General features: G+C 38.1%; 1 protein-coding gene across 1 annotated transcript; it reads left to right on the top strand.

The window, feature by feature from the left end:
* Nucleotides 1-1,384: 1,384 nt before the first annotated feature.
* C7 (complement C7) lies at nucleotides 1,385-22,809 on the top strand. The gene is made up of 18 exons (XM_026038787.1): nucleotides 1,385-1,540; nucleotides 1,850-1,905; nucleotides 2,527-2,602; nucleotides 3,651-3,792; nucleotides 4,641-4,782; nucleotides 4,873-5,011; nucleotides 5,864-5,998; nucleotides 7,225-7,468; nucleotides 8,054-8,167; nucleotides 8,905-9,071; nucleotides 10,064-10,292; nucleotides 11,106-11,277; nucleotides 11,651-11,738; nucleotides 13,536-13,668; nucleotides 14,975-15,166; nucleotides 17,368-17,464; nucleotides 20,623-20,807; nucleotides 22,291-22,809. The coding sequence occupies exons 1-18, from the start codon at nucleotides 1,535-1,537 to the stop codon at nucleotides 22,476-22,478; spliced, it is 2,505 nt and encodes an 834-aa protein (XP_025894572.1). The 5' UTR covers nucleotides 1,385-1,534; the 3' UTR covers nucleotides 22,479-22,809.
* The last annotated feature ends 2,223 nt before the right edge of the window (nucleotides 22,810-25,032 follow it).

Below are 25,032 nucleotides of genomic sequence, written 5' to 3'. Positions count from 1 at the left end.
TGAAGCACCACAGGAGCCATGGAACTKCAGTCCTAGGAGAGATACAAGTACTAAAATGACAAATATGAAAAACTAGAGTTTTGTCTTCTTGTCATACTTCTTGCAAGAACACATTCCCTCAATATTAATTTATTTTAATAAGGTACAGTTACTATCAGTGGCTTTACTAAAGGCAGATGCACAACATACAGTTATTCTTTGCTATGTGTATTCAGCCTTTCTTGCATTTTTTTCCATGTTTGTCTGTAAATTATAGCATATTCTTACCTTGGGAGTTATTATAGCTAATGATGTACTTACACAAACTTAAATTGCTATCTAAGCTATTAAAACAGACAGCTGCAAAATCAACACATATGTCTAGAAAGATAAAATATTCTCCTGAGTTCCCATATGAATTCTTTACTCATTCTGGGCCTATTAGAGGGCCTAATTTGGTTTTAATCCTTTCTTAAACAGGCAAATGACCACTAACAAGATCATATTAATCAGGCATCAAACTGAATAGTATCATAGGATTTCAGTCAAAAGCAGGAACATATGTACACAAATGATACAAGAATGAATCATTTTATCAGAGAGGTTCCTAGTCACTAAACCTGAAAAATCCCACAAGAAACTCTACCTTAACTAAGTTAGCGCTGGGGTTGACAGCTCCTGGGGAATGAACACAGTATCCTGGTGTGGACGGAGTAACATGACCCAAGATCTTGTCAACTTCTTCAACAAAGCAGGTCAGAATGCAGCATTTTAAAGTCACTACTCTGATATAAATGTCTAGTTTTCTGAGAACTATGCAAAATTGTACCGACACCGATGATGATTGAACAGTTTTCAGAGAGCAGAGCTGCTTTACCATGAGGGTTTCATCCAGGCTCTCCTTAATGGAACTTCTCCCATGTGACTTTCCACATCAAAATGTGACATTTTAGTGGTGCTACTGTGATGAATCAGATCTGGAAAAGGACCACATGATAAACTTGCATTCAGCTCCTTAGGCTAATTGATTTTCARTGTGAAAATTGATGCACAACTGCAGAAGTGCAGAATGAAGATCTGTGAGCAGAATTTAAATTTGGCAACACCAACTTGAATCTAGAGCAACTCTTCCCATTGAAACCAGGGAGTGACCTCTGGTGTAGGGTAAGGGGCACTAGCTCTAGGTTAAGATCTCAGAAAAGTTTTGTTCAGAGGGAAAAAACTGTGACACAGAAGATAAGCAAAAAGGAATGTTCTTCCAGTAAATGTTTCCCACAGCTTCCCAGTCCCAGTCAGCCTTGCCAAGCCTTGATTTACATGTCTTAAAAACATCAAGCAATTCCAGCAGACTGGGTCCCTGAAGGAGATTAGATGGGGTTAAGATAAAAATTTCTCTGCAATATTTAGCCTTTTGTGGGGATGAAAAGCATAATAGCRAGGCAGAGTAAGAGGAGACATACAAAAGCAGACAGACTGACTGACTTCTTCAGCTGCTGAATTGAGTGGAAGTGCATTTTCCTCAGTAATTGCTGGATATCTGAGTATTTCATCTGTCATGAAGGTAAGACAATTACTTAAATTGTACTGATGAAGTAAATGCATCAAGTGCCATGAAATATTAAATTATAGAGAGAAACATTCATCTGAAAATATGATTGGTCAGTATTACAAGAGGAAAGAAAACTAAAACCCAGGAGCAGAAAGCAGCTGAGCAGTTAGACCTTATTAGCCAGACTCCCTGTCCATTTTTTTTTTTTTTTTTTTGGTAAGCTGTCTATCCTAAAGACTGCAGGAAGTAAGAACAGCTGCTTTTAGAACATCTACAAGAAGAAGCAGAAAAACAAAGTAAGCTTTTGCTTCTCTTTTTCAGGTGCTGGGGATTTTTCTCTTGCTGGAGGTTTCAGGTTTCATTCCCATTTTTTCCAGGTGATTATTTATTTAGAAAACTATATTGTGAAGACTGAGTATGTATAGTTTACCAGACAATTTCTCCTGGTGCAGGGCAGGCCTTAGAAGTTTCTTTAGGTATGTTTTGACATGGGTCATAGTGGGATCTTTAAATATGTTTTTTTGGAAGAAAACATATTCTTCTGACACCAGCCTGTGTTGGCGCTGCCACTGCCATGAGTGGTGACAAGAGTGAGGAATTACAGTGTCCATCAGCTCCATCCACAACAAGCAAGACAGGAGAGTCTCATGAGTCCCATGAGTCCCAACGCACTGCATGAGAGCCGCTGTGGGATGGTCTCTGGCACACACACTCCCATGGAGTTTCAGGAGGCAGGGAATGGGCCTGGTTTCTTCTGTTGATTAGTGCCTGGAAAGCACAACTGGGAATCACTCTCATTATTTTTACATTTGAAAAGCAAATCTCAGTGGTTTAAGAGGGTGTCTGATCATGCACTGTATTTTTATTGAACATTAGCTTTGCTGTTTCAGAAAGCTTCACACTAAAGTGTATGATTTCAAATCCCTGACCAATTTCTTTTTTTTTATTATTTTATTTTATTTTACCCTTCATAATGACAAAAAACACTCCTGGAGCAGCCCTTCCCATGCAGTCCATTGCCGCTGGAATGCTTTTGGCCCTTGGTCCGAGTGTGATGGCTGTACTAAAAAACAGGTAGATACAGACACATTTTTTTTTCCGCAGTCATGACTTCACAAGCATATTCCAGTAATTAGGGAACCACTGTATCTTTTAAATCTCAATTGGTTGATTTCTGTCTACAGCCCAATAGTGTTTGATATAAAAATTCACAAGAGGCTGTTTTGGGATGATGATGAAATGGRGGAAAAGAATAAGCAAAACACTTTTCTTAGTAGAATGAGAAGGTTACTGAGCTCTAGAGAAGGGAATGTCTCCACGCTCCCCTTTCTATGTTCCTTCCAAAGCTATGATATCCATATTATGAAATAATTAGTGCAGTGTGTTTCTTTGGTTATAATTCCAAAAAGCTCTATGAAACTGTTCTATAAACTAAGACAATTTCTCAGCTGCCAGTAATTGATTTGTACCACCTCTATTGATTATTCATTAGAGGAGTAAGCTGCCAAGAAGAGAAAGCTTAGCTGCAAATATTGTCCRCAATAAAAACAAGTTGATGGTTTTTACACTTCAGCTCTATTCATGTTGAAGTTATTTTTGCTTTTGACTTTCCATCTTGTTTCCATTGATATTGCATGAATTAGGAAGGAATTAATCCAAATTAAAGATCTGAACTGAGAATGTACTAGAATCTTTTTAGAAACAAGAAGTAGCTCRTGTATTGTCAGTCATTAACATTTTCCTTTAGGATATTGTTTATGTTGAAAGATTTTAGCATATTAAGCATGATATGCTACTTTCATGATATGTCCTATTTAAAATATAAAACAAAGTGGAAATTTGTTAACAGCTTACTCTTTTCAGAGTAGACTTCTCAACAAAATAGCCAAGTTTAGGGCTGAGAATGAAGATCATGAGATATAATATTTCTATTTCTATTTCTATTCAATTTCTATTAAATTGTGTCTGTTGCCCAACTAGGGTAGTATGAAGTATGGTTGTCCTCAGAAAAAAATCAGTGAATGTTTCATCTCCTTATAGAGAAGAGTATTTTGACAGCAGTATACTATTTCTGCTTTGAATTTTCTCATATTTTCTAAGTTTTCTTTTGATTTATATTCAGATTCGGAGACGGACAATAGCCGTTTATGGCCAGTTTGGGGGAAATCCCTGCTCTGGGGATGCCTTTGAAACAAGGCAATGCACTCCGACACGGGGATGCCCAACAGAGGATGGCTGTGATGATAGGTTCAGGTGTTTTTCAGGTATCATCAAGAATTTTTTTTGTTGTTTTCTACTCCTTAAAATTAAGAAAACCTTGTGGTGCTTGAAATTTGGTCAATGGGCAATTGCCAGAACCCTTAATCTACAGCAAGCTTTGATTCAACAGTAAGTTTCCTTTTGTTCTTCCTTGGCTATGCATGTTTTTAATTTCATTTGTGTCTTTTCCAGAGCTTTACAAATAACATTTTGTAGTTCTGTGAGTCTCCTTAAATCATTCTACCTCACAAATTTGCTCCAGATTAATATATATATATACACACTTTTTTCATTATGAGAGAGTAATTAAAGAATGAAACTTTAGATGTAATTCTCCAAAGCTATGTTTTAGGATATATCCAAACATTTTGGACATCACTTACATGATGAAAGCTAAGATTTCCTAGAACAATGCTAGCATCTAAACCGCTTCTGTTTTCATGACAAAACAGCACATTACGTCAACAGGTAGATATTTATCTCATGTTTATTATAGGATAAACATGTTTYGGGGCTGTCAGATAGACAATCACAGTCACACAGGATATGATCAAAGGATGAAAATTCAGGAGAAACAAGAAATAAATTCAGAAGCCAACAAGTTTCTTAATATATATTATAAGCCTTGAATGACTATGGTTCCCTCAACTGYATATATGCACTTATTTATTTATGTCTACATCTACTGTTGTTTTGCAAGCTCTTCTGGGAACTATGGGATTGAATGAGCTAATTAATGTGGTAATAACTGTGGGGGGTTTTTTGTTTGTTTGTGGTTTTTTTACATTAGGTGATTTATTTTTCAATAGATGAAAAAAWTCTTCTATCCATGTGCATTGTTATTTTGATTTAGGTCAGTGTATTAGCAGGTCTCTTGTGTGCAATGGAGATCAGGACTGTGAGGAAGATGGTGCTGATGAAGATCAATGTGAAGAGAAGAGGACTGTATGTGATAGTGACAAAACACCTCCAAATTCAGACCTTACAGGAACAGGGTAATTTCTGCACATTTTTTAGCTCCTACTCAAAAGTTTGCTAGCTAAATGCCTTAGCCTTAAGTGTRTTTCATGGTTTTCTTCTCGTAGCTTTGATGCCATTACTGGTGAGACTAGGGGAAGAGTGATTCACACAAGAAGCTTTGGAGGACAATGCAGAAAGGTGTTCAGTGGCGACAGGAAAGATTACTACAGGCTGAGTGAGAGTGTTCTTGCTTATACATTCCAAGTACGTTTCCATTAACTCCACCTTTAGAGTCTTGATTAAAACAGGTATAGTGAAGTAACACAGGTAAGGTCTCTTGACAAGGAGGTTACTTGAAACATAGATGAATGAAGCCTATACCTTCCATCCAGTCTGTTCATTCCACTTGCAGCCCTTCCACTATGAACTGAGAGAAGGATCCTAAGCCATTGAAGGTAGCCATCTCCTGAATAAATAGCAAACAAATAACAGCAGCAAAAAGTTTCCGTGCAATGAAGTTTTCATATGCCACCACATGCTAAAGTTGTGTCATTCATGTCCAGAGAAGATGGCATTTTATTATTTTAAAATACTAACTTGTCAGTATGTTGATAAAGAAAGGGAAAAGAATATTAATTTTCCAGATGTCATTTTTACTTCTCTCACAGTAAAAGTGAATACCAAGACCCCCTGCTTAGCTTAAGTTGCAACCTGAATCACCTTAAGACTTTTTTGTGCACAAGGCTTTGGGGTGGTTCATGGAGGCCTTGCAGAGACATGTATTTACTTCTGATTTCAAGTCATACGCCTAAGAGATTTTGTTCTTTCTCCCTTATCAAAAGCATGCTAAATAATCCTTAATGCATCATATTACTTTATAAGCACAAGTATATAGATACTTTATACATATATACATACAAGTAATACTCTTTTCAGACAATTGATTCTTGCAGTGTTCACTTGTTTTAGTGTTTATGTATTATTTCAAATGAATATAGCCTGAAGATGTATCCACATTTTTTTTTCGTATTAGAAAGTAGTGGATCTGCTCTATGTTATTCTTTTTAACATCTTCCACAAAGCTATTTATATAGAATTTTATCTTTAATCTTCTAGGTTAAAATTCAGAATGAATTTAGTTATGAGTTTTTCAACAGTAGCTGGTCTTACATGAAGCACACAGAGAGTTATGAACAATCAAACCATGGACACAGATTTTCACAGAATAAAAATCTTCAAAGCAATCAAAAGGTATGTTTAGACTATCGGTGTTACTTAGTATTTTGTATAAATGTTCCGGTTATGATKTTTTGATTGTACTTTCATAGTAACATGTGAATATTTATTTTATCCAGATATTTTTGGTACAAAGTCCGWAAACAAAAAATCCCATTAAACCTTTACAAATGCATTGCTAGTCTAGCTTAACCGGAATTTGTTGCTATTGTTGCTTTTCCATTTTACATCCTTATTACTAATTTATTTATTTGCTAGCTGCTTTTCCTTATTTGAGAAAGTAAAACATTAACATCTCATAACTGATTTTTTTTTCTTTTTTTTTTTCTAACAGTTTAATGCACTTCTTAAGAATACCTTTGCCAGTATCTTGGAGTTCTATACAATAAAATTAGTTATAATCACAGAATTATTTAATTTCCCCCTAGCAGGATATTAAGAAAGATAGCCAGTTTCTTATGCAGTCAGTAACCAGCAGTGCTTATTATACCTTTGCCTTGGCCTTACTGAAAAATAAGGATTAAAAGCAATTTGAGAATAATGTTCAATTAAGAGGTAAATCCTGTATCTTACAGTAAATAAAAGCAAGTAACAAATGCATGTATTTGGTGTTCTCCAAGCTGGCAGAAGGCAAACTTGTGTTACCACATTAACAATGATGTATATTATGTTTTTTTCATAACAAAGTTCCATAGCAATATTGAGAAATTTAGTGGACCATTCCTGTGCAGGTATTATATACGAGTTAAGATTTCCTCTAAACATACTGAAAATGGCTAAAGCACCATAGCAAAAAAAAAAAAAAAAAAAAAAAAAAAAAAAAAAAANAAAAAAAAAAAAAAAAAGGAAAGAAGTCTCTCTTACAGAAATGAGGGTGCAAAGCAAATTTCTTCATTCTTTAGCACTGCTCTGTTGCCAATGCTGGAAACCACCAGTAGTGATTTCATGATATTAGTGAAGAGTGATGATTTTCACTATTCATTTGAATTAGGCTAGTTTTCTGGCACACAGGAAGAAAAGAAAGATGATGCAGCAGCTACAAATGAAAGCCAAAAATGAAATTCACATCTTCAGAATATTTTTTTCACATTCACTTGGTTGCTTAGACACAACTAATAATATAGATACTGATACTAATACTAATACTGTTGGTCAGTAGCTAATAAAACATATATATCTTCTGACTCGCAGTGAAATGGCTGCATGGCTGATTCAAGGCACTTTTATTTTCCTCCCATCAGAGTCAGCAGCTGATGGTCATTGAGAACAGTGTGGAAGTCGCTCAGTTTATTAACAACCGCCCAGACTTTCTCACTCTTGCGGAACCGTTCTGGAAGGAACTTGCCAACCTCCCTGTGGTCTATGATTACAACACCTACCRAAGATTTATTGAACATTTTGGGACTCATTTTTTGCACTCTGGATCCCTAGGAGGACATTACAAAGTTATTTTTAAAATGGATACAGACAAAATGAAGGCCGAAGGTAGAGCTTTCTAGAGCATTTGTTACAGGAAATAAAGTGGAAAAAAAAGAAAAAAAAAACAAAAAAGATACATATCTCTTTGCATGTTCTCCAAGGTAGTATCTAAAATCAAGTAAGAGTTTGATAGTTGTAGTTCAAGACCCCAATCAGGCTGCACTTGAATTCTAACAYTAGCTTGAATGTCAAATAATATTAAAGTTTAAAATTTATTTGGAGATGGAGGTTAAGTAAAACTGTAAAGAGCAGAATAAATCACAAATGAAGCAAACATCAAAGCGAGACATAGGGATACTCAGTGTTAAACAGTGCTGTAGGATTAGGGATTGCTGAGAAAAGGGGTGAGAGGAAGAGAAACTTTTGCCAGATAGAACTTCGGTCTTGGCCTCCATCCACAGGCTTTGGCCTCATGTGGACCTCCCTCAAAGACCTGCTTTTTTAGCTGCCTCCTAATTCTAGCAGAAAARGTGGTAGTTTTCTTTCAAGTCCCTTTCAAGCCCTTTCAAGTCAATGGGAAACTGAGAGATTGATTTAAAATGTACACTAACTGTCAATATACAATATTATTAATGGATCTGTTTTCTGCAGGTCTGAGCCTTACCGACATGTACAAGTGTACCACATCAGGCTGGAACGCACTCATTGTAAAGAAGAAGAAAACAGAATGTTCTAAACTGGATGAAATACTACAGGCTTCCTCGGGTAAACGTTCAGTGGTATCTTGAACAGTTTCCATRCATCCAGCTTTCACCTCTTCTTAAAGAACTGGCAAAATGAGGAGCAGGTGGTGGTAGCTTTGCTGAACTGTATTTTTACAGGTGAAATCCAGACACTGAGCGACCAGTTTAAAAAGCATTCCAAGACCCAACCAGTGCTAATACTTTCCCAACAGCTAATATTTTGCAGACACTTTACAGCTAGAGATGTTAATACAGTTGATAAAATGGATATTGTTTATGTGCTGTACATGTGGGACTTCTTGATGCAARCAAGCAGGCTTGATTTGTCTAGGACTGTAGAACCCATTTTCATCACTGTACCCGGGGCCTCTTAAACAACAGGGCTGGTCTGCAGGTGTATGTGGAGGTGTATGTTATAAGCAAATTTGGCGTTGAGCTGTTTGTGCAGTTATTTTCTGTGACCGAAAGGAATAAATCTTTGCAGATGTTGCAGAATTTTCAGCTGCATTCCACTCTTTTTGTCTTCTCTGCACTGCATTTTTATCTAAGCCAATATTTTTCTTTTTTTAGGAAATAGCGCTGCAAGATTTGACACAATATTACTACTGAGGACAAAGTAATCTCATAATTGCATTCTGCATTGATGTGTTGTCTCACTACTTGCTAGTATAGTTTTTGCTAGTATAGTTTTTGGTTCTATTCCCATTTGTAAGTATACCAAAGCTCCTATTTTCTGTATTTCTCTTCCTGAACCTACAGGAAGTAGTGGCAATAAGATTAAAGGAAACAATTACATAGAAGGAGGAAGCCCAGGTGCTGTTGCTGGCCTTAGCTATCTAGAGCTGAATAATCCTGCTGGGAACAGTCAAAGATATTCTTTTTGGGCTGGATCAGTGACAAACTATCCGAGGGTAATTAAACAAAAGGTAAGGCTATTTTCTTGAAACAGAGATGAGCAGATGGGATTACTCAAGGGGAGAAGTGATTCAATTATAGATGGTGATTAATCAGGCTGTTGTCGGCAATCATTTGATATTTAGATCATTTAATAAAAGCAAAAAGAATTCACAGGAAGAATAYTCTAGGATGTAGCTGGCTGTATTACAAATCTCACCTCTTACTGATAGATACCTGCAGGTCTAACAAACCTTTGGTGACTTAGTGGAGTACTGCTTAAGAACTGAGGATCAGCTTAGCACTGGAAAGAAGTTAGATTTCAAATAGCCCAATTTTGAATTAAATGTTGATAAGTCCTTGTGTCTTCCACACAGACTGTTGACCTCTATGCAGCCCTTTTGTACCTCTCTCTTTTCTAAGTGTGTGCCAGTTTGTCATAACTGGGTATTCTGGCAGCCAGACATCTGAATGCTGGCACAAGAGCATTTGTCCAAGTCCCCTTTGGGAACTGCTGAGATGTTGAAGYATAGCATAAAGGCAGTAGAGTTCCATCAGGGAGTTTTAAATTAAATGTGAGAACGTAAAATATAAAATCTGCCATAGGAATGAAAAATATTTTTGCTTACTGCTGTCTTTAATCACTGCTTAAWGAAATGACATAATAGCTTATGCAAATGTCTAGCTTTTTAGATTGGAAATAACTTGGTAATGACCRTTTATTGCACATTGGTGGACTGTGTAATAGTACATTTAAAGTTCAGCTGTAACCTGCTGTTATCTCAAATGTGTTTAAACACAGTAAGTTGCCAGTAACTTTAAGAGCTGACTTTGCAGAAAAAAAGCTAATGTTGAAAACTAACTTAAGATTTTAGCTAGCTAGCTAACAAACTAGTTAGGGCATCTTTCAAGATGCATGCTCAGGAATATAATTCACAAATTATATTACATGACAAAATGTGTTGATAAACTGTTCAGTCCTTAATATAGCTTTTAATGTAGATTCTTTTTCTTCTGTGTGTAGCTAATGCCATTGTATGAGCTGGTAAAGGAAGTACCCTGCTCCTCAGTCAAAAAGCATTACCTAAAACAAGCCATTGAAGAATACATGGCTGAAAACGATCCCTGCAAATGTCGTCCTTGCCAGAACGGTGGTGAGCCAGCCGTGGAAGGAACTCAGTGCGTGTGTTACTGCAAGCCTTACACCTTCGGAGCAGCTTGTGAGCTGGGAACTCTTGTGCAAGATCAGCCAGGTCAGCCCTTGTTTAAGCTTGTGAGAGTTTAAAAGTAATAAGTGTACTGTCCTGTTTCCAAAGTCTGTTTATTCTCTGCACAGAACGAATGAGCAGCAGACAGCAGTTGTCTCTGCTTAGCCTGTATACAGAGTACTTYACAAAGAACTGTTTTTATCATTATTAAATATAGTGGATAATACCACTCATAGTGTACCCCACCATAAATAAATGCATACTCTGAAAGAACAGGTATTCTTTAGTTCTCACAAATGATTCTGTCCCGATCTACCCACAAGTAGGGGAATTTAATAATGGGTCAAAATCACTGCTGCCATAGTAGGGTGCAAACACGTTCACAATTAATTCTGAGTGCCGTGGACTTGCTGCACAAGTGTAGCATCAGGCAACATCAGATGCCTGCATCAGTTCAGGAGCAAAGTGAGCCAAGTTTTGAGCTGGGAAATTGCCATAAGGAATTGCAGAAGCCAGAAGATTGAGAAAATGTGCAGATTCTTCAAATACGCAAGTCACACATGACTGGTGTCCCCTTAGACACAAAATTTAGGAAAGGGAATTGATTGGTTGAATTGGGGATCAGCTCAACCCTTAATACTATGACTTATACATGTGTCCAGAAGGTAAAGCCTCACTGAAATCAGAAAGACAAACTTAGAGATGTCTTTGTGAGGTTGGGCAGGATGGGAAAGGGAACAGGGATCATTACAATGTGGAAGTCTTTGTAAGGTCATAGTTTTTGACCTCACTTTGAATAGTACTTTCCTTGTTTAGAAGAAAAATCCTTGAAGTGAAATAGTCTCAAATGTTACATAGGTGTTGTTGATGGACACTGGAGCTGCTGGTCTTCCTGGAGTTCTTGTTCAGGGGGGAGGAAATCAAGGAGTCGAGTTTGCAACAACCCCTCACCACGAGGTGGTGGCAAGGCTTGCATAGGAGAACAGCATGAAAGCAGATCCTGTGAAGATGAGGAGCTGCAACATTTTCGGTAAGCAGAGAAGAAGCTTTTGGATCACTTATTACACAAATAATTTGAAAATTTAATTCAAAGCAGTTCATATATTTTAGCAGAAGAATGTTACTGACTGACCTTCTAGTTTTTATATTTAAGTTCAAATAAAATGCAGCTCAGGAACTGAATCTGACACGACAAGAATATAGGATAAAAGTTGGTAAAATTGACACCATTCTCTTTAAAATCTCTTTTTCAAATATTTTGGTGATGCCAGGTTTTAACGCATTTGTGATGTAAATGGGACATGTAATGGTCCCATGAAAATGAACTTCATTGAGAAATATGCTATTTTGGAAGGAAGAGTGACTAAAATTTAAAATTAGTAGTACTTTTGTTTCTTTTATAGCTTGATTGAACCACACTGCTTTGATATATCTATAAGGCCTACAGAATTCTGTTCACCTCCTCCTCTCTTGGAAAATGGATTTGTTCAAGTAAGTTATTTCTATTCTTTTTTATCTGCCCTAATCCTACCTATAGTGTCGCAGCTTAAGTTAATAGAGAGGGTCACATGAAAATGCGTATTTCTTTTTATATATTTAGTATTGGTAAGTTCAGTATCAAAACYTCTGTATAGCATCTTTCTCAGCATTGTCCTCCTCGCTTAAGTTTACAAGAAGTTAGTCAAGATTTTACACATGAAACATGCACACACTAACAAACTAAAATCTTTGCTTTTCTGCACCACAGGACTTATAACAAATCCTGCCCTGACCTGTACACAGAGTCAAAACATTTCTGTGTCACACATATTACAAACTAAAGTATGGAAAAACAGAGAGAAACAGAGCAGAAAGAGTGAACTGTCCAAGGTCATTCAGCAAATCCATAACAAAATTATAAACAGATTTTAGGACCTTTGACTTTTCATCCTATGACTCACCATTGTAATTTCTTGTTCCCTGGTGGAACTATGACGAGGCAACTTATTTTTCTGACTGTGTTATAAATTGGGTCTATTTAGCAAGGGAGACTAAATTTCTCAAAGTATGGATTATGCCTTCTCTATGCTGTAAGGCTATCTAGAGTTGTCCCAGTCAATAAAATAAATATAAGGATTAGTTAAGAATCCACTAGTTATTTCTGCACAACTGAGCTTGAGACATAATCCAAAATTTTCTCATGACTTTTTTAGTCAATGTCTCTCTCCCATGTTCTGGGCTCCCCAGTGCAAGAGTGATGTGGAGCTGCTGGAGAGAGTCCAGCGCAGGGCTACCAGGATGATCAGAGGCCTGGAACATCTGCCCTATGAGCAAAGGCTGAGGGAGCTGGGTCTGTTCAGCCTGGAGAAGAGGAGGCTGAGGGGGGACCTGATCAGCGTGCATAAATACCTCAAGGGAGGCAGTGAGGAGGAGGGGGGCGGCCTCTTTTCAGTGGTGGGCAGGGATAGGACTAGAGGAAATGGCTTCAAACTGAAGCATCGGAAGTTCCACAGGAACTTAAGGAAGCATTTCTTCACTGTGAGGGTGACAAAGCACTGGAACAGGCTGCCCAGAGAGGTTGTGGAGTCTCCTTCTTTGGAGATCTTTAAAACCTGCTTGGACACAGCCCTGTGCCACGTGCTCTAGCTGACCCTGCGTGAGCAGGGGGGTTGGACTAGATGACCTCTGAGGTCCCTTCCAACCTTYGGCATTCTATGATTCTATGATTCTATGTTGATATACTTAGTTCACAAACTGTGGAATATTTGCAATCTGTGGATTTTCTTCTAGCCTTTGAACAGAGAGGGACATAAAATGAGAACAGGTCTGTGTCTTCAAGGTCAACTCTTCTAAGTAATCCTGTCACATTAACCATGCATAAGCGTAGAGCGTGCCATCCTAAGAATTAGCAAAACTGTATATTCTCCAGTATTACCGCTGGAAATTTGTTCAAGAACTTAATTCCACTAATGTTTAATAACAGCCATATTGGCAGTCAGTTTATATGCTGGCATAACAGCACTGATCTATTTACGCTATACATCACTGTCAAACACCTCATTTGCTCAGTTAGCCAGAATCTTCTATATTCTACGAACTTTTTGGGGGGGCATCTTTTCTATTTCGAACACATTGTCCACTATCTTCCAGACACTCCYGCCAGCTCCTTGTAGAATGACACAAATACTTCACACTAAACAGTCCTAAACTATTGCATCAYAAGATCACGCCCCAAGATCAAAAGGAGTTTAACAATGCTGCTTGTTCCGAGATCATATATTCAATTTCCTCCTATAACTTTTATTTCAGAATGCTGAAAATCTATACCCTGTTGGGAAAAGCATCGTTTACACTTGCAAAGATGGATATTCTCTTGTTGGTGATCCTGCTGCCAAGTGTGGCAGTAATTTACAGTGGCAAGCTGGAGACAGATACTGCCAGAGTATGTCTAACTGATGTAATTATGAAATATAACTTAATTCCTGAATTCTAGTGAGACTTTTCTCCATGTCTGATTTCTAACAATAAGGAGGAAAGAAATACACATCTGTATTTTCCCACTTCCTTAGGCTGAATCAGGTTTAAATTGACTTTATTTTCTTTGAATCAGATATTGTTATGTTGAAAGAGAAAAATTTCCATATCTTCTGGATAGAAAGGATATTAGAAGTGAAACAAAAGCCCAGCATGCCTGGTCAAACCTGTATATTATATGTGAAAGAGTTTTATTATATTTAGAACAAGGTTTGTACCCATTGGCATATAAGCCAAAATCGCAAAGACTGATGATCAGTAAATCCTATAATCTCTGTCAGGGGAGCAGCAATTTTCTCATGTTTACATTAGGACTGAGWTTCTCTGTAGTTCTCCATAATCGTTCTAAATGGTAGCAAATTGCAGCATAAACTGTTCTCATACATTATGTTACCCCTGATTAATACTCCATATAAGAAGCACCTTGTTCAAGACCCTGAACCATACCCTGGGGTGTGGGAGAAATTACATTCTGTGGGAACAAATTTTATTTCACAATTCAGTCTTGTGGCTGTGTCCAGGAGCCCCTGGGATGAGCCTGTGTCCCTTGCTGGCCAAACGGAGTGAAAGGTCCAGAGGCAGCTCTTGGCAGCCACAGAGCTCTCGAACAACATTCTCGTCATAGCAGCTTAACTCCAGGAACAAGTTTTACAGCTTGGATATAAACTTCAATCTTTCCCACTACCCTATTAGTAACCATTAGGGTATTTTCTCCTTCAAGTTTTATTTTTAGAACAACTTTGAGTGCAATCAGCAAGACTTGGGAGTTTTCAGGGCTGTTGTTCAACACCCTGCTTTCCCCCATCCAACCAGAATTTATTGTCAACAAATGCTAGCCCAAACACTGGGACTGTGTATCGGTACACAGTCTTCAGGGTCCTGTACGTACGATCTGTCCTTACTAGGATGCTATTTACCAGCACAAACCCTTAACAGAACCACAGGTTTTAAGAAAATAGAATTTCTGTCAAAGCTATGGCCAGATATGCAAGCAATAGGAGAAGATATTGTCACTCTGTCCTTGGCACTGCACATACACTTGACTGGGGTAATGAGTTAATGTTCTTTGCTAACATGATTGCTATATTTCTAGAGGAAAAACAGCTCATATTTCCATTCTTTTTTTTTTTTTTTTCCATTTGAGGCAAGATAAAATATGTAACTTCTGCAATCCATTGCTTCACCATGACTATTTCAAATGCTTCATTCCTTAGAAACCGCTTGTCTCCTGCCTGTGTTGGAGGGAGGGTTGCAAGGAGAGCCATGGAAATCTCTCTATGAGATTGGTGAGAGAATGACTCTGTCCTGTCCACGTGGCATGCACTTAGAAGGGGCAGGCTCCATTTTGTGCGAGCCCAGTCTCAAGTGGTCTCCTGACCTAGCAACTATCCAGTGCAAGACACCAGGTAAGCCATTGCAGCCCCTTGAATGCTGTTCAGAATTTTCTTTCATGTGCCAATTATGGCTGATATGATATAGCCATATCAATAACACAAAGCACAAAAGACATGAATTTGTGCTTCAGCATAGGYCAAGGAAACCGACCATCTTCTGCAACCTATTCAAACAAGATGCCTTAAGACATTTTTCTTGAGTTTGCCTTCYAGCTTGTTGCTTCGCACTGTCATATTTATATTAAGCATTATCACCAACATTATTTTAAGAGATTGTCTAGGATATATGCTGCCTATTCTACTCCCAAATACACTCCACTTCCTACCCCATGTAGTTTAAAACCACCACCATATGAACTGCACACAGAGACATGACTTCTCCAAAAGTCATCTGGAACCAGTTCAGTGCACCGAGACCTCTTAGGGCAGAGAAGAGCTGGGGCTGGATGACTCCTTTTGCTTATTTGGTAGTAACACTGCAGGAGCTGAAAGACATGGGTTATGGATTGTCCAGCTCATGGTAACAGCTATTTAATTCTGGGTTGATAGCAGCAGGCACTATCAGACAGAGAAGCAGGCTATACCATAAAACAGCTTAGTCTCAATTCATATTTTCCAGCTGTGGAGGGCAGACAAGACTTTCWCTTGTGTATTCTTGCAGTGCTGGCTAGTGATGCACAGCATCCAAGGAGCTTGCTGCTTCCAGGCAGCCACATCCTTACCCAATATCCCAGATGTTCTTATATCTCTTCTCAGAACMGTGATTGGAGAAAACTAACAGCTATTGCTCTTCCCCAGTGAACAGAAGGAATAATACACCTGTAAACAAAAAAAAAAAACCAAAAGGATTAATACACCTGCAAATAAAATGGCTTGTAGTTGCTAGCATACAAAAACAGTAGTCCTACAGAACTACTGTTGCTCGTTGCCTTGCTCCTTAGACTTAGGAACTCATTTTCATCAGTTTTAGTTACACCACGTATTCAAACTATAATATAATGACTAGAAGCAGTCTTGAATGCTTCCATCTTTAGAAACAACTTGTTTCTTGCTGTATGGGAACTAGTACAACAGAAAGAACACAATTAAAAATGATGAGAAATATGAAATAAAAATGAATATATATATATAAACACAGAGACACATTGGCACACATCTATTTGGCCTTACTGTAATATCACCATATTTCAGTGAGATGTGTTTACTTAGTAATAGCGTTGATAACAGGCAGATAACAGTTTCAGAGGAGAGGCACAACCAGCAGCCCTAGACCTGRAGACACTGTGGTGTTTTTTGGTGGAAATTTCCCCTTTGCAGGCAGACAATGATATGCYTGCTGTTTGTATTGCAGAGCTCTGCAGTTCTATTTTTTTCTTTCTCTGTCAATCTCTGCCTGTTGCTTGGCAAGTCTTAATCTGTAAGGGAGATTTATTTTTAAAACATAACAATGTTTGGGGATATTCAATTCCAAGTTAAATAGAATACCAGAGACACCTAATCTAACACAYATCAAGATAAACCTTTCTCAGAAAACACATCTGTATGGATTAAGCAAGGTTTTGCTATTACTTGTTAACAAAAACCTCTAGAGTAATATTTAGCAAAGACCTACTTTATTTCAAAGCTTAAAGTATAATGCAGCAGCCAAATAACAAAATATGTGCAATTGTGAAAATTCCCCAAAAGCATTGTTGCTTTTGTTTTTTAAAGTAGCTTAAAGACTATGTGCTGGAAGTTGCAGTTACCATCAGTGATTATGGACATTAAGATTCACTGTTTCTACACCAGGGCTTTGGGCTCTCAGATTTTCTAGTCTCAGCAGTGAAGCCATTAACTCTGAAACCTATTGATAAAGCTGCTGCCAACATTTGCTAGATATGATTCAGCACTGCTAAGTTTGGCAGACGCAGACAGTCACTGCAGAACTGGAATTGAAGTTTAGTCTTGAACACAGCACCTGTCTCCTTCTGCTTGGCTCTGGGCTCAGGGATCAATTACTGCTCAGTAACTCTGAAAATCTTATTATAGTTTTTTAATACTGCAGCTTCCTTCCATGAAAAAAGATGCTTTTAATGAACTTGTAGGACGTGATTCATGTCACAGTCATATAATCCAGTGCCTTTTAAGATCAACTGATAGGATGAATTCAGGGTAGACCTTTAACAGGCTTTGCTTTTCTGACCATTAATAGTGTTGTCTGCATTCTACTTCAGTTCCCCGAGTGGAACCAGAAGTGACAGAGCCTAAATGTCAGCCATGGGAGAAAGTCCAGCAGTCACAATGTGTGTGCAGGCTGCCCTATGAGTGTGGGTAAGTTCAGACTGAATTTGGCAACGACTTTCTCACTTTATTCAAGACAAATTAAATTTCTTAAGTGTTCAATCCATGACAGATTAGAAGGCTTTACTCATATGAGAAGGAGGCAGAGTGCTTTGTTTGCTTTACAACTCAATCAATGTCCTCGTCGTCGCTTACCTGCCTTGTCAGAGCTGTCAGTGGGTATTAGCAGTGATGGAACTTGGTTAGATGACAGAAGGTGAAGGAATAATTTCAGCTCCACCTGATCTGTGAAACTGATGAAAAAAAGATAAAATAGTATTTTTAAGATTTAGAAGATGGAGGAAGAGTTAGAGCAGAGACCCTTGGGACAGAAGCCATCAAAGCTAAACCAAGGAAGCTAGTGAAATAAAGCAGATTTCTTTTCCCTGCTGAAAAACTGGGGAGATATGAAAGGTAAAATAATATAATCTCTTATTTACACAGCAGTCTATAGAGAGCAATTCTCTTCAAACCACTCGTGTCACCTTTTATCACCTCATAACTTGCAGGGCAGTTTATTGTTTTTTATTTACTTAGTGGTCTAAGCCTACCCTCTGTAATAGGTAAAGCAGGACAAACGTGGCATTGATTCACTCACTAGGTTCTTTGCTAACCTTTGAGGGAAAAAATAATGTTCATAATAAATGAAAGTAACAAGAAGACATCCAAGACCTCTTGGTGCTAATAGCCAGATGGTCCAAAGGGCTCAGCAGTCAAATATCTGGGATAACTTTTATAGGACACTAATATAGTAGATGTGAGCTTTAAACATGAAATCTCACCGGATTTACCACAACAGAAGCTGAAAGGTTTAAAACCTCCAAGGTAACAGACAAGGCTTTTCTTTTCCCACTGTGATAGGAGGAAGAAAATTGAAGTCCTTGCAAATGATTTAGTGGTAGCAGAACTTCGCAGTAGAATACATACATGCATCAGACACATAGTTACTCTGGTGCTAAGCCAAAATTAGCCCACCTTAAACATCTTATAATTAATACTGGTGAGTTTAGTTCAGGTTTTGTAGTTTCACTGGACACTTGCCTAGGATTTGAGGCCATAGTCTTGCATTGCTGGTTTAGGAAGATAAAGGCCAGATTGGTAAAAAACCCTCTAATACTCCCTATAACCTTAAACACCTAAATGTTTTAAGTAAGACTTACTCTGCCTCATTAAAATGAGGCAACAACCTCTCCTTTGTATCATAGTTTCTTTGATGTAAGTGACATAGATGTGGAGGCATCACAATATTAAGGAAGCCTCTAACATTGCGGTACCTTTGGAAGTCAAACACATTGTCGTGCATTTAGACTTCAGCCTGCTACCTGTTTCTATTTTTTAATTACTTTCAAAATGGCAGGAAGATAGAGAACAGTCACTGTTGTTGCCTGATGCCATCTTTTCACTCTGTCTTGAAAAATCATGTCTAATAACAGAAGAATAAATCATCAGCTGGCTTATCCACTAGCCTGTGGAGGTTGTAGGACTGAAGCATGTAACCTGATTTCAGTCCTCCCGCTAAGAGTGGTGGAAGTAACCTGTTTTGCCTTGCTGGGATGGTGACTCTCAACAGCAGCCACAGCTCAGAACAGTTCATAGGGAATGCAGAAATGATACTGGTTTCAGACCCACCATTAGTGTTTCCAGTTTTCAAGAAACAAGCATTAGAAACTTCCAGGGATGGCACAAGAACCCCACAAGAGACTGCTGCAGGGTAATGTGTCCCTCATGACATGAAGCCTTAGGCTTTGTCTTTCCTTGTCAATTAGAGACAGAGAACATTTCTGGGCATTGGCACTGCTCAATTGCTAGAGCATTTCCTAGCAGAGTTTTGGCAAGGGCCAACTCGCACATGTTTTCCAGGCACAGTTCAGGAGTTACTGGGGTCAAGGACTGCAGGCAGTTTGATTGGGTCCCTGTGCTCTGGGGGCAAAGAGAGGTTAGCAGTATGGATTCCAGCAGGTTCCTGTGGAAACTTGCCCTTGTGCAAGTAATAGTTCAGAGAACAGTTAGTATATTAGTATAGACGAACCCTTGGCCTCCAGCCGATAAAGACTATCTCAACAATAAGGAATGAGTTTTAATATCTTTTCAAAACTACTCCCTTTCCTCTGACCGTGTTTAATTAATGTGGCATCTATTTTTTTTAGAGTTTTTTGCCTGTGCTATATTAAAATTTATGGTCCAGGGTATAATCTTAAAAAGTTAAAATCATTTCCATTGTGTTGAATTTCCTGCTTTTTAGCTTCAGTGAAAGTTGCCCACCTGGTATGGTAAGTGAAAGAGAGAAAAGATATCTGCTGACGTACGTGCACTATTTAATTCCTCATATTATGTGCTTTTATAAAGGCTTGTTCTCATTCAAACCTCCTTTTTCAGGTATAAGGAGGTTTATTATTTTTTCACAATCCAGCAGCTCTAAGCTACAGATAGTCTAAAATTTCTGTAAATCCAATTCTTAAGAGGCTTCAGAATCATCTTGCACATAATCATTCCCAGAAGATGGAGCCAGCACTTTTCATGAGTGCCTTATTTATAGATGATACCAAAAAACACTTCTTAACTCTCTCTCAGAGCATTGTTTTGATAAAATTTCTATGAAGATTTTATATTTRTATTTCTAGAAATTTCTATCATGTCTGATGTTACGTCATAATTTTTTATTTGGTAAAATCTGAAACTTTTAAAGGAGAGGAGGGAATAAAGATATAGTCTCCTCTCTTACAATTAATAAGTAATTATAATAAAACACATGCCAATGTGGACATAGCATTATATGTATGTAAAACCATTTGTTATATGCACATATAGATGTATACTATATTAGAGAATAATGGAGGTCTGAACTATTAAGTAATGATATCTAGATCTCATTGTCACTGAGGTCAATAGCAAGATATTCAATAATATCCTTGAGCTTCAAAAGGGAACACAGTCTGGTTCTGCTGAGGTGCTGCRTCCTGTGGGAAAGGAAGAAATCTGATTTATTCATGCATCTAAGTCCTGAGTTCCCTTGCTGCCCTTTTAGGAGGTACTTCAATGAACAGGAAAAGCAGAATGGGACCCTGAACATTTTCCAATTCCCCAGCTCTTTTTAAGAGGTACTAAGAAAAAGCACATTTAAATTGTGCTATTCCTCCTTTTGTTTTCAGACCTTCCATGGATGTCTGTGCTACAGACGAAAGAACCAAGCRAAATGTACTTTTAACTGTGTGCAAGATGCATGCATTGGAGTGCATGGGCAGAAAATACTCTCTTACTAATGCAGAAAACTGCAAAATACCTCAGGCAGATGAAAAATCCTGTGGATCATGTCGTCCATGGGAAAAATGTGATGGTAAGACATTCTTCATAACTGTAAGTAACAAGATGAAATCTTTATCCCTACTTACATGTTGACCATATTTCTGCGCTTACAAAGCAGCTCCTGATCCCCCCAGAAGCATCAGACAAACAAACTACCAAGTTGGTTCAAACCATCATCCCAGTATTTGTGTTTGAAAGCTCCAGTCATGGAAAATAAAACTCTGCAGGTTGTAGCAGAATAAACTGTCTATAGGAAAACCTWATTACTGGTCTCTCTTAGGTGGACTACCATATTTGGTATTTATCTGGCAGTTTGGGGTGAAACCCTTCTCCTGCCCCTTTTTTCTTTTTAACTACCTGTTTTAATTTTTTTTTCCACACAATAAATGCGGAAGCCCTCCCTTCCTACAGCAATATAAAATCCTTTCCTGAATCTTGCTGAGCATCTTCCCTAAGGATATTTTGTGGCACAGGATTAAATACCTTGCTCTATACTGTCTAAAAAAGACACTTTGGTCGGTACTTCATTGTGTATCCCCAGTTTCCTCGTATTATGAGCAATGGTGAATAAATATTCCCTCAGAGTAAACAGTCTCAATCTTTTGCAATCTGTCTTCAATGGAAGTTTTTCTATTCCCTGATCTAATTTCCTGAGCCTCCTCCCATACTTTGCCTTTAATGGAGGGTAGCCAGAAATGGAAAGACAAAGGAGTGAATTATGTTTTCAGATGTGCCCCATTTGGAGGCACAATTATCATATTTTGAAAATAAAAAGATTATTTGATAGGAATTTGTGTAACAGGTTGAATACGTAAAAATAATAGCAAAAGGTCATCAAAATTGGTTGAAACTTCAGCAGAGACAAATTCTGGCAAAAGTTAACATGCAATACTGAAACAAGCACATCGTTATGAAAAACTAATCTCAAATAGGTACTTTATTCTTATCTGATTATTTAGCTGTTCCCATTGATACACCTGTGACTATTTATTCACAGGACTGAGGTATTTGATCTTTGCCAAACTGCCAGTATGTAAATAAAAAGACAAGTTTTAAGTGTTTGCATGATAAGAGTTCGATCAGAGTTTGTTGTACTTCCAAGGACAGACCTCTCACGTGTTATCTGGACTCTGGAGCAATAGATACAATAATTGGTACCAGCAGATCTGAAGCAGTAGCATCAGAGATGTATTCAAGACCTATATCTCAAGCATCTTCAGAGAGCTTTTCCCACAAAAGCAAACAACTTATCAAACTTGGAGAAGCCCTTTTGGCTCTGCTGGATTCCTGTGACACCAAAGTACCACTTGGTTGCACTTCTAGTTTTTCCATTGATCCCAAATACCAGTTAATGTTACTTCTGGCTAGGGAGAGTGCTCTCCACAAATCACTCCACTACTCCTATAGTTTTGCAAGAAATACATTAGCCTGTTTTCCATTAAATGAGTCTATAAATGAGCCTCCTTGTGAACAGATCCCATCCTAAGTGATTTTCCCCCTCTGCTTTTCCTTAGCTCCATCCAAGGGCTGTGTTTGCCGCGAGGACGGGCAGTGCGAGGAGGGAGGCATTCAGGTCTGTGCTGAAGTTAGCGGCTCTCCTGGCCATCAGACCATGACTGAATGCGAGGCTGGGCTCCGCAAGTGCCAGGGGGAGACTGTCACCCTTGTCAGCATAAGGCCCTGTGATGTTCACAGCAAATAAGATATGTTACATTTCATTTTGCTTATTACCATGAGATATGTCAAAATGTGTCAACTGTTGGGCAGAATATACTTCACATTTTGCTCTGTCATGTATAAACTGTCATGAAATCCACCATCGATGATGAGATTATGTTCTCTGGCTCTGAATCAGAGCTTTTCATTAGGCAGAGCTACACTCACCACTACCACTCACAAAAGGGCTCTTAGCCTAGACTCTGACTTAGCATTGACAAGTTTGCATCTCCCTCAGAATTAAAAAACATTCCTGACCTGCAAGCACCAAACTACTATTTACAGTGATACAGTACAGCATCTGACACTTGTAAATATATTTTAGAACCACAAAAATATATATGCACTGATCAGATTTACATTTAAAAAAAGCTTTACAAAACAGTCCATATAATTCTTCTCTTTTTAATAGTGAAAATTCTTCCTACTKTATCTTACTCACTTGAGCAAAAAGCATGCACAGCATTGAACCTGTCACTGTGCCTGAAGACTTTAAAGGTCAAAAAGTGCATTAACAGTAAAGTCAGCTCAAAATAATGAAAATAATTCTTAAGTTCATGGCTTCTTATATAGAGAGCTGTGTCATGAAAACCTGTCATTTTATATTTTCATAGCCATCACCTAGAGCTAAACTTGTAAGCAAGGACAGTTCAGTTGCATTTGTCACATGCATTTGTGCTYAAGTCCAAGCACTACTCTGCTTACAGATCATTGTACATGGAAGTCTTCAACCATAAAAAAAACTTTCTAAAAGTGAGTTATTAGGGAAAGTATGTCCCCACAGAAATGGAGGATCTCTGCATACTAACCCCTGGAGATACTGTTGGACAATCTCCTAAGAATGCTCCTAAATAAAGGGGGGGGTCTCTTGTACCCCTTTCCTTACATAGCTAAGCATGATACTATCCAGCAYAGCCAGTGACATCTTTGTTCACACATGTGTATCTTACAAGTCAGTTCAGGTACCTGGTTTGGAAATCTGCTCTTCTCCTGACTATATTCAAATGCCAGCAAGGAAAAACAGCTGGATATCAATCAACAGGGTGGATGGTAAAGGAAATACAGTACAATCACCAAGAAGCTTATATAAATATTGTTATCAATAAATATCTACCAGATAAAAATCTGTTAGTTTCCATGTTTGTACCTGTGGTTTCCTCACATAAATAAATCCTACCTTCAGCATGATAGGCTTTGTTTGCTGTCGCACTGGAAGGAGAACTAAGCCAGAATTACAGTCTGTTTTCCATTGGCAATCACCCAGCTCTGGAGGCAGCTCTGCTGGTGGGAGAGAGATTGCCACCACCACCCTTGACTATCACCGCTCCACACACGCCCAGGAGCACCCGTGCTGACAGGACGAGATCGGACAACACTGTGATGGGCCTGTTTCAAGCAGGGAGGGTGGGCTGGTACAGTTGAATCCTAGACCAAAACTGAGAAAACATAAGAGGTCAAGAACCCTTCCTCTTGCCTCAAAGAGCTTTCATAGTAACAGAGGAAAAGCTTTATACTCAATAACTTAAACAGGCTACATGAAGAGTAAATAGAGAATCGGGCAATGGAGATTAAGCAGCCAATTCTTGTGCAACAGTGTTATGAAATATCAGCTGCTAAGGTTATAGCCATATAAAATGAAAATAAATAAGAACGGGGAGACAAAGAATAAAGATTACTTCAGACACCCCTGAGAAGCAAATGTTAAAGCACAATAGTAACCTATCTCACAAAATTTTCAAAAAGGGCATCATTTGTTACTTCTTAATGCAAGATATCCTAGCCTACAGAAATAATTGCATATCATTATAGCACTTTGCAAAATAATTTAAAATTATGCTTAGTGACTAAATGGTACTGAAGCTATTTTTTTTTTCAAATCTTTTAGTCATGGAAAGCCCTGACTCATCTCTATCTTGTTCCTCCAATAATTTTTATTTTTCTAACAAGCATTGCAAAGTGACTTAACTGTCTGTGAATTACTCAGAAAAACCAAGCCTCTTGTACTTGTCCCATTTTTTTAAAATAGCTATCATATGCCTATGTGACCTATATCATAATTCACTAAGTATCATATTTAGGTTTACTAAAAGAGATAGATTTGATATTGAGAGGTGTCCAGTATTCACCTCTGTTGACATAAGTTGTTTGAAGGATGCACTTCTTCTAACTAACTTCTTGTCTACCTACAGAGTCCCACCTAACAAACACAAACTGTGTTGTCCAAGCTGTAGTTCTCTCTGCTTGTTCAGGGAGACGTTTCCCTTGTTCTGTCATTTAACTTTGGTCATCAGTGCATCTCCTCCCTAGATCAATGCTGTTAGAACTTGTTTTGTTGGCCAGCAATGATGTCTCTGGTTTGCGCCTTCCAGTAAAAATTGACCAGATACTGCAATTCTTTGCCCTGTTAAATAGTACRTACTGATATGAAAAAAGATCCCAAAGATTGATTTATGTGGTTAGAAAACACATTAAAACACATTAAAAACACATTAAAAATGTGAACTAGTTTTTGGTTACTTTAACTTCTTGATTACTTTAAA

Source organism: Nothoprocta perdicaria, unplaced genomic scaffold, assembly GCF_003342845.1.
Source record: "Nothoprocta perdicaria isolate Ctin4 unplaced genomic scaffold, notPer1 scaffold_1, whole genome shotgun sequence".
Lineage (NCBI taxonomy): Eukaryota > Metazoa > Chordata > Aves > Tinamiformes > Tinamidae > Nothoprocta > Nothoprocta perdicaria.
This window is presented reverse-complemented; position numbering and strand designations above follow the sequence as displayed.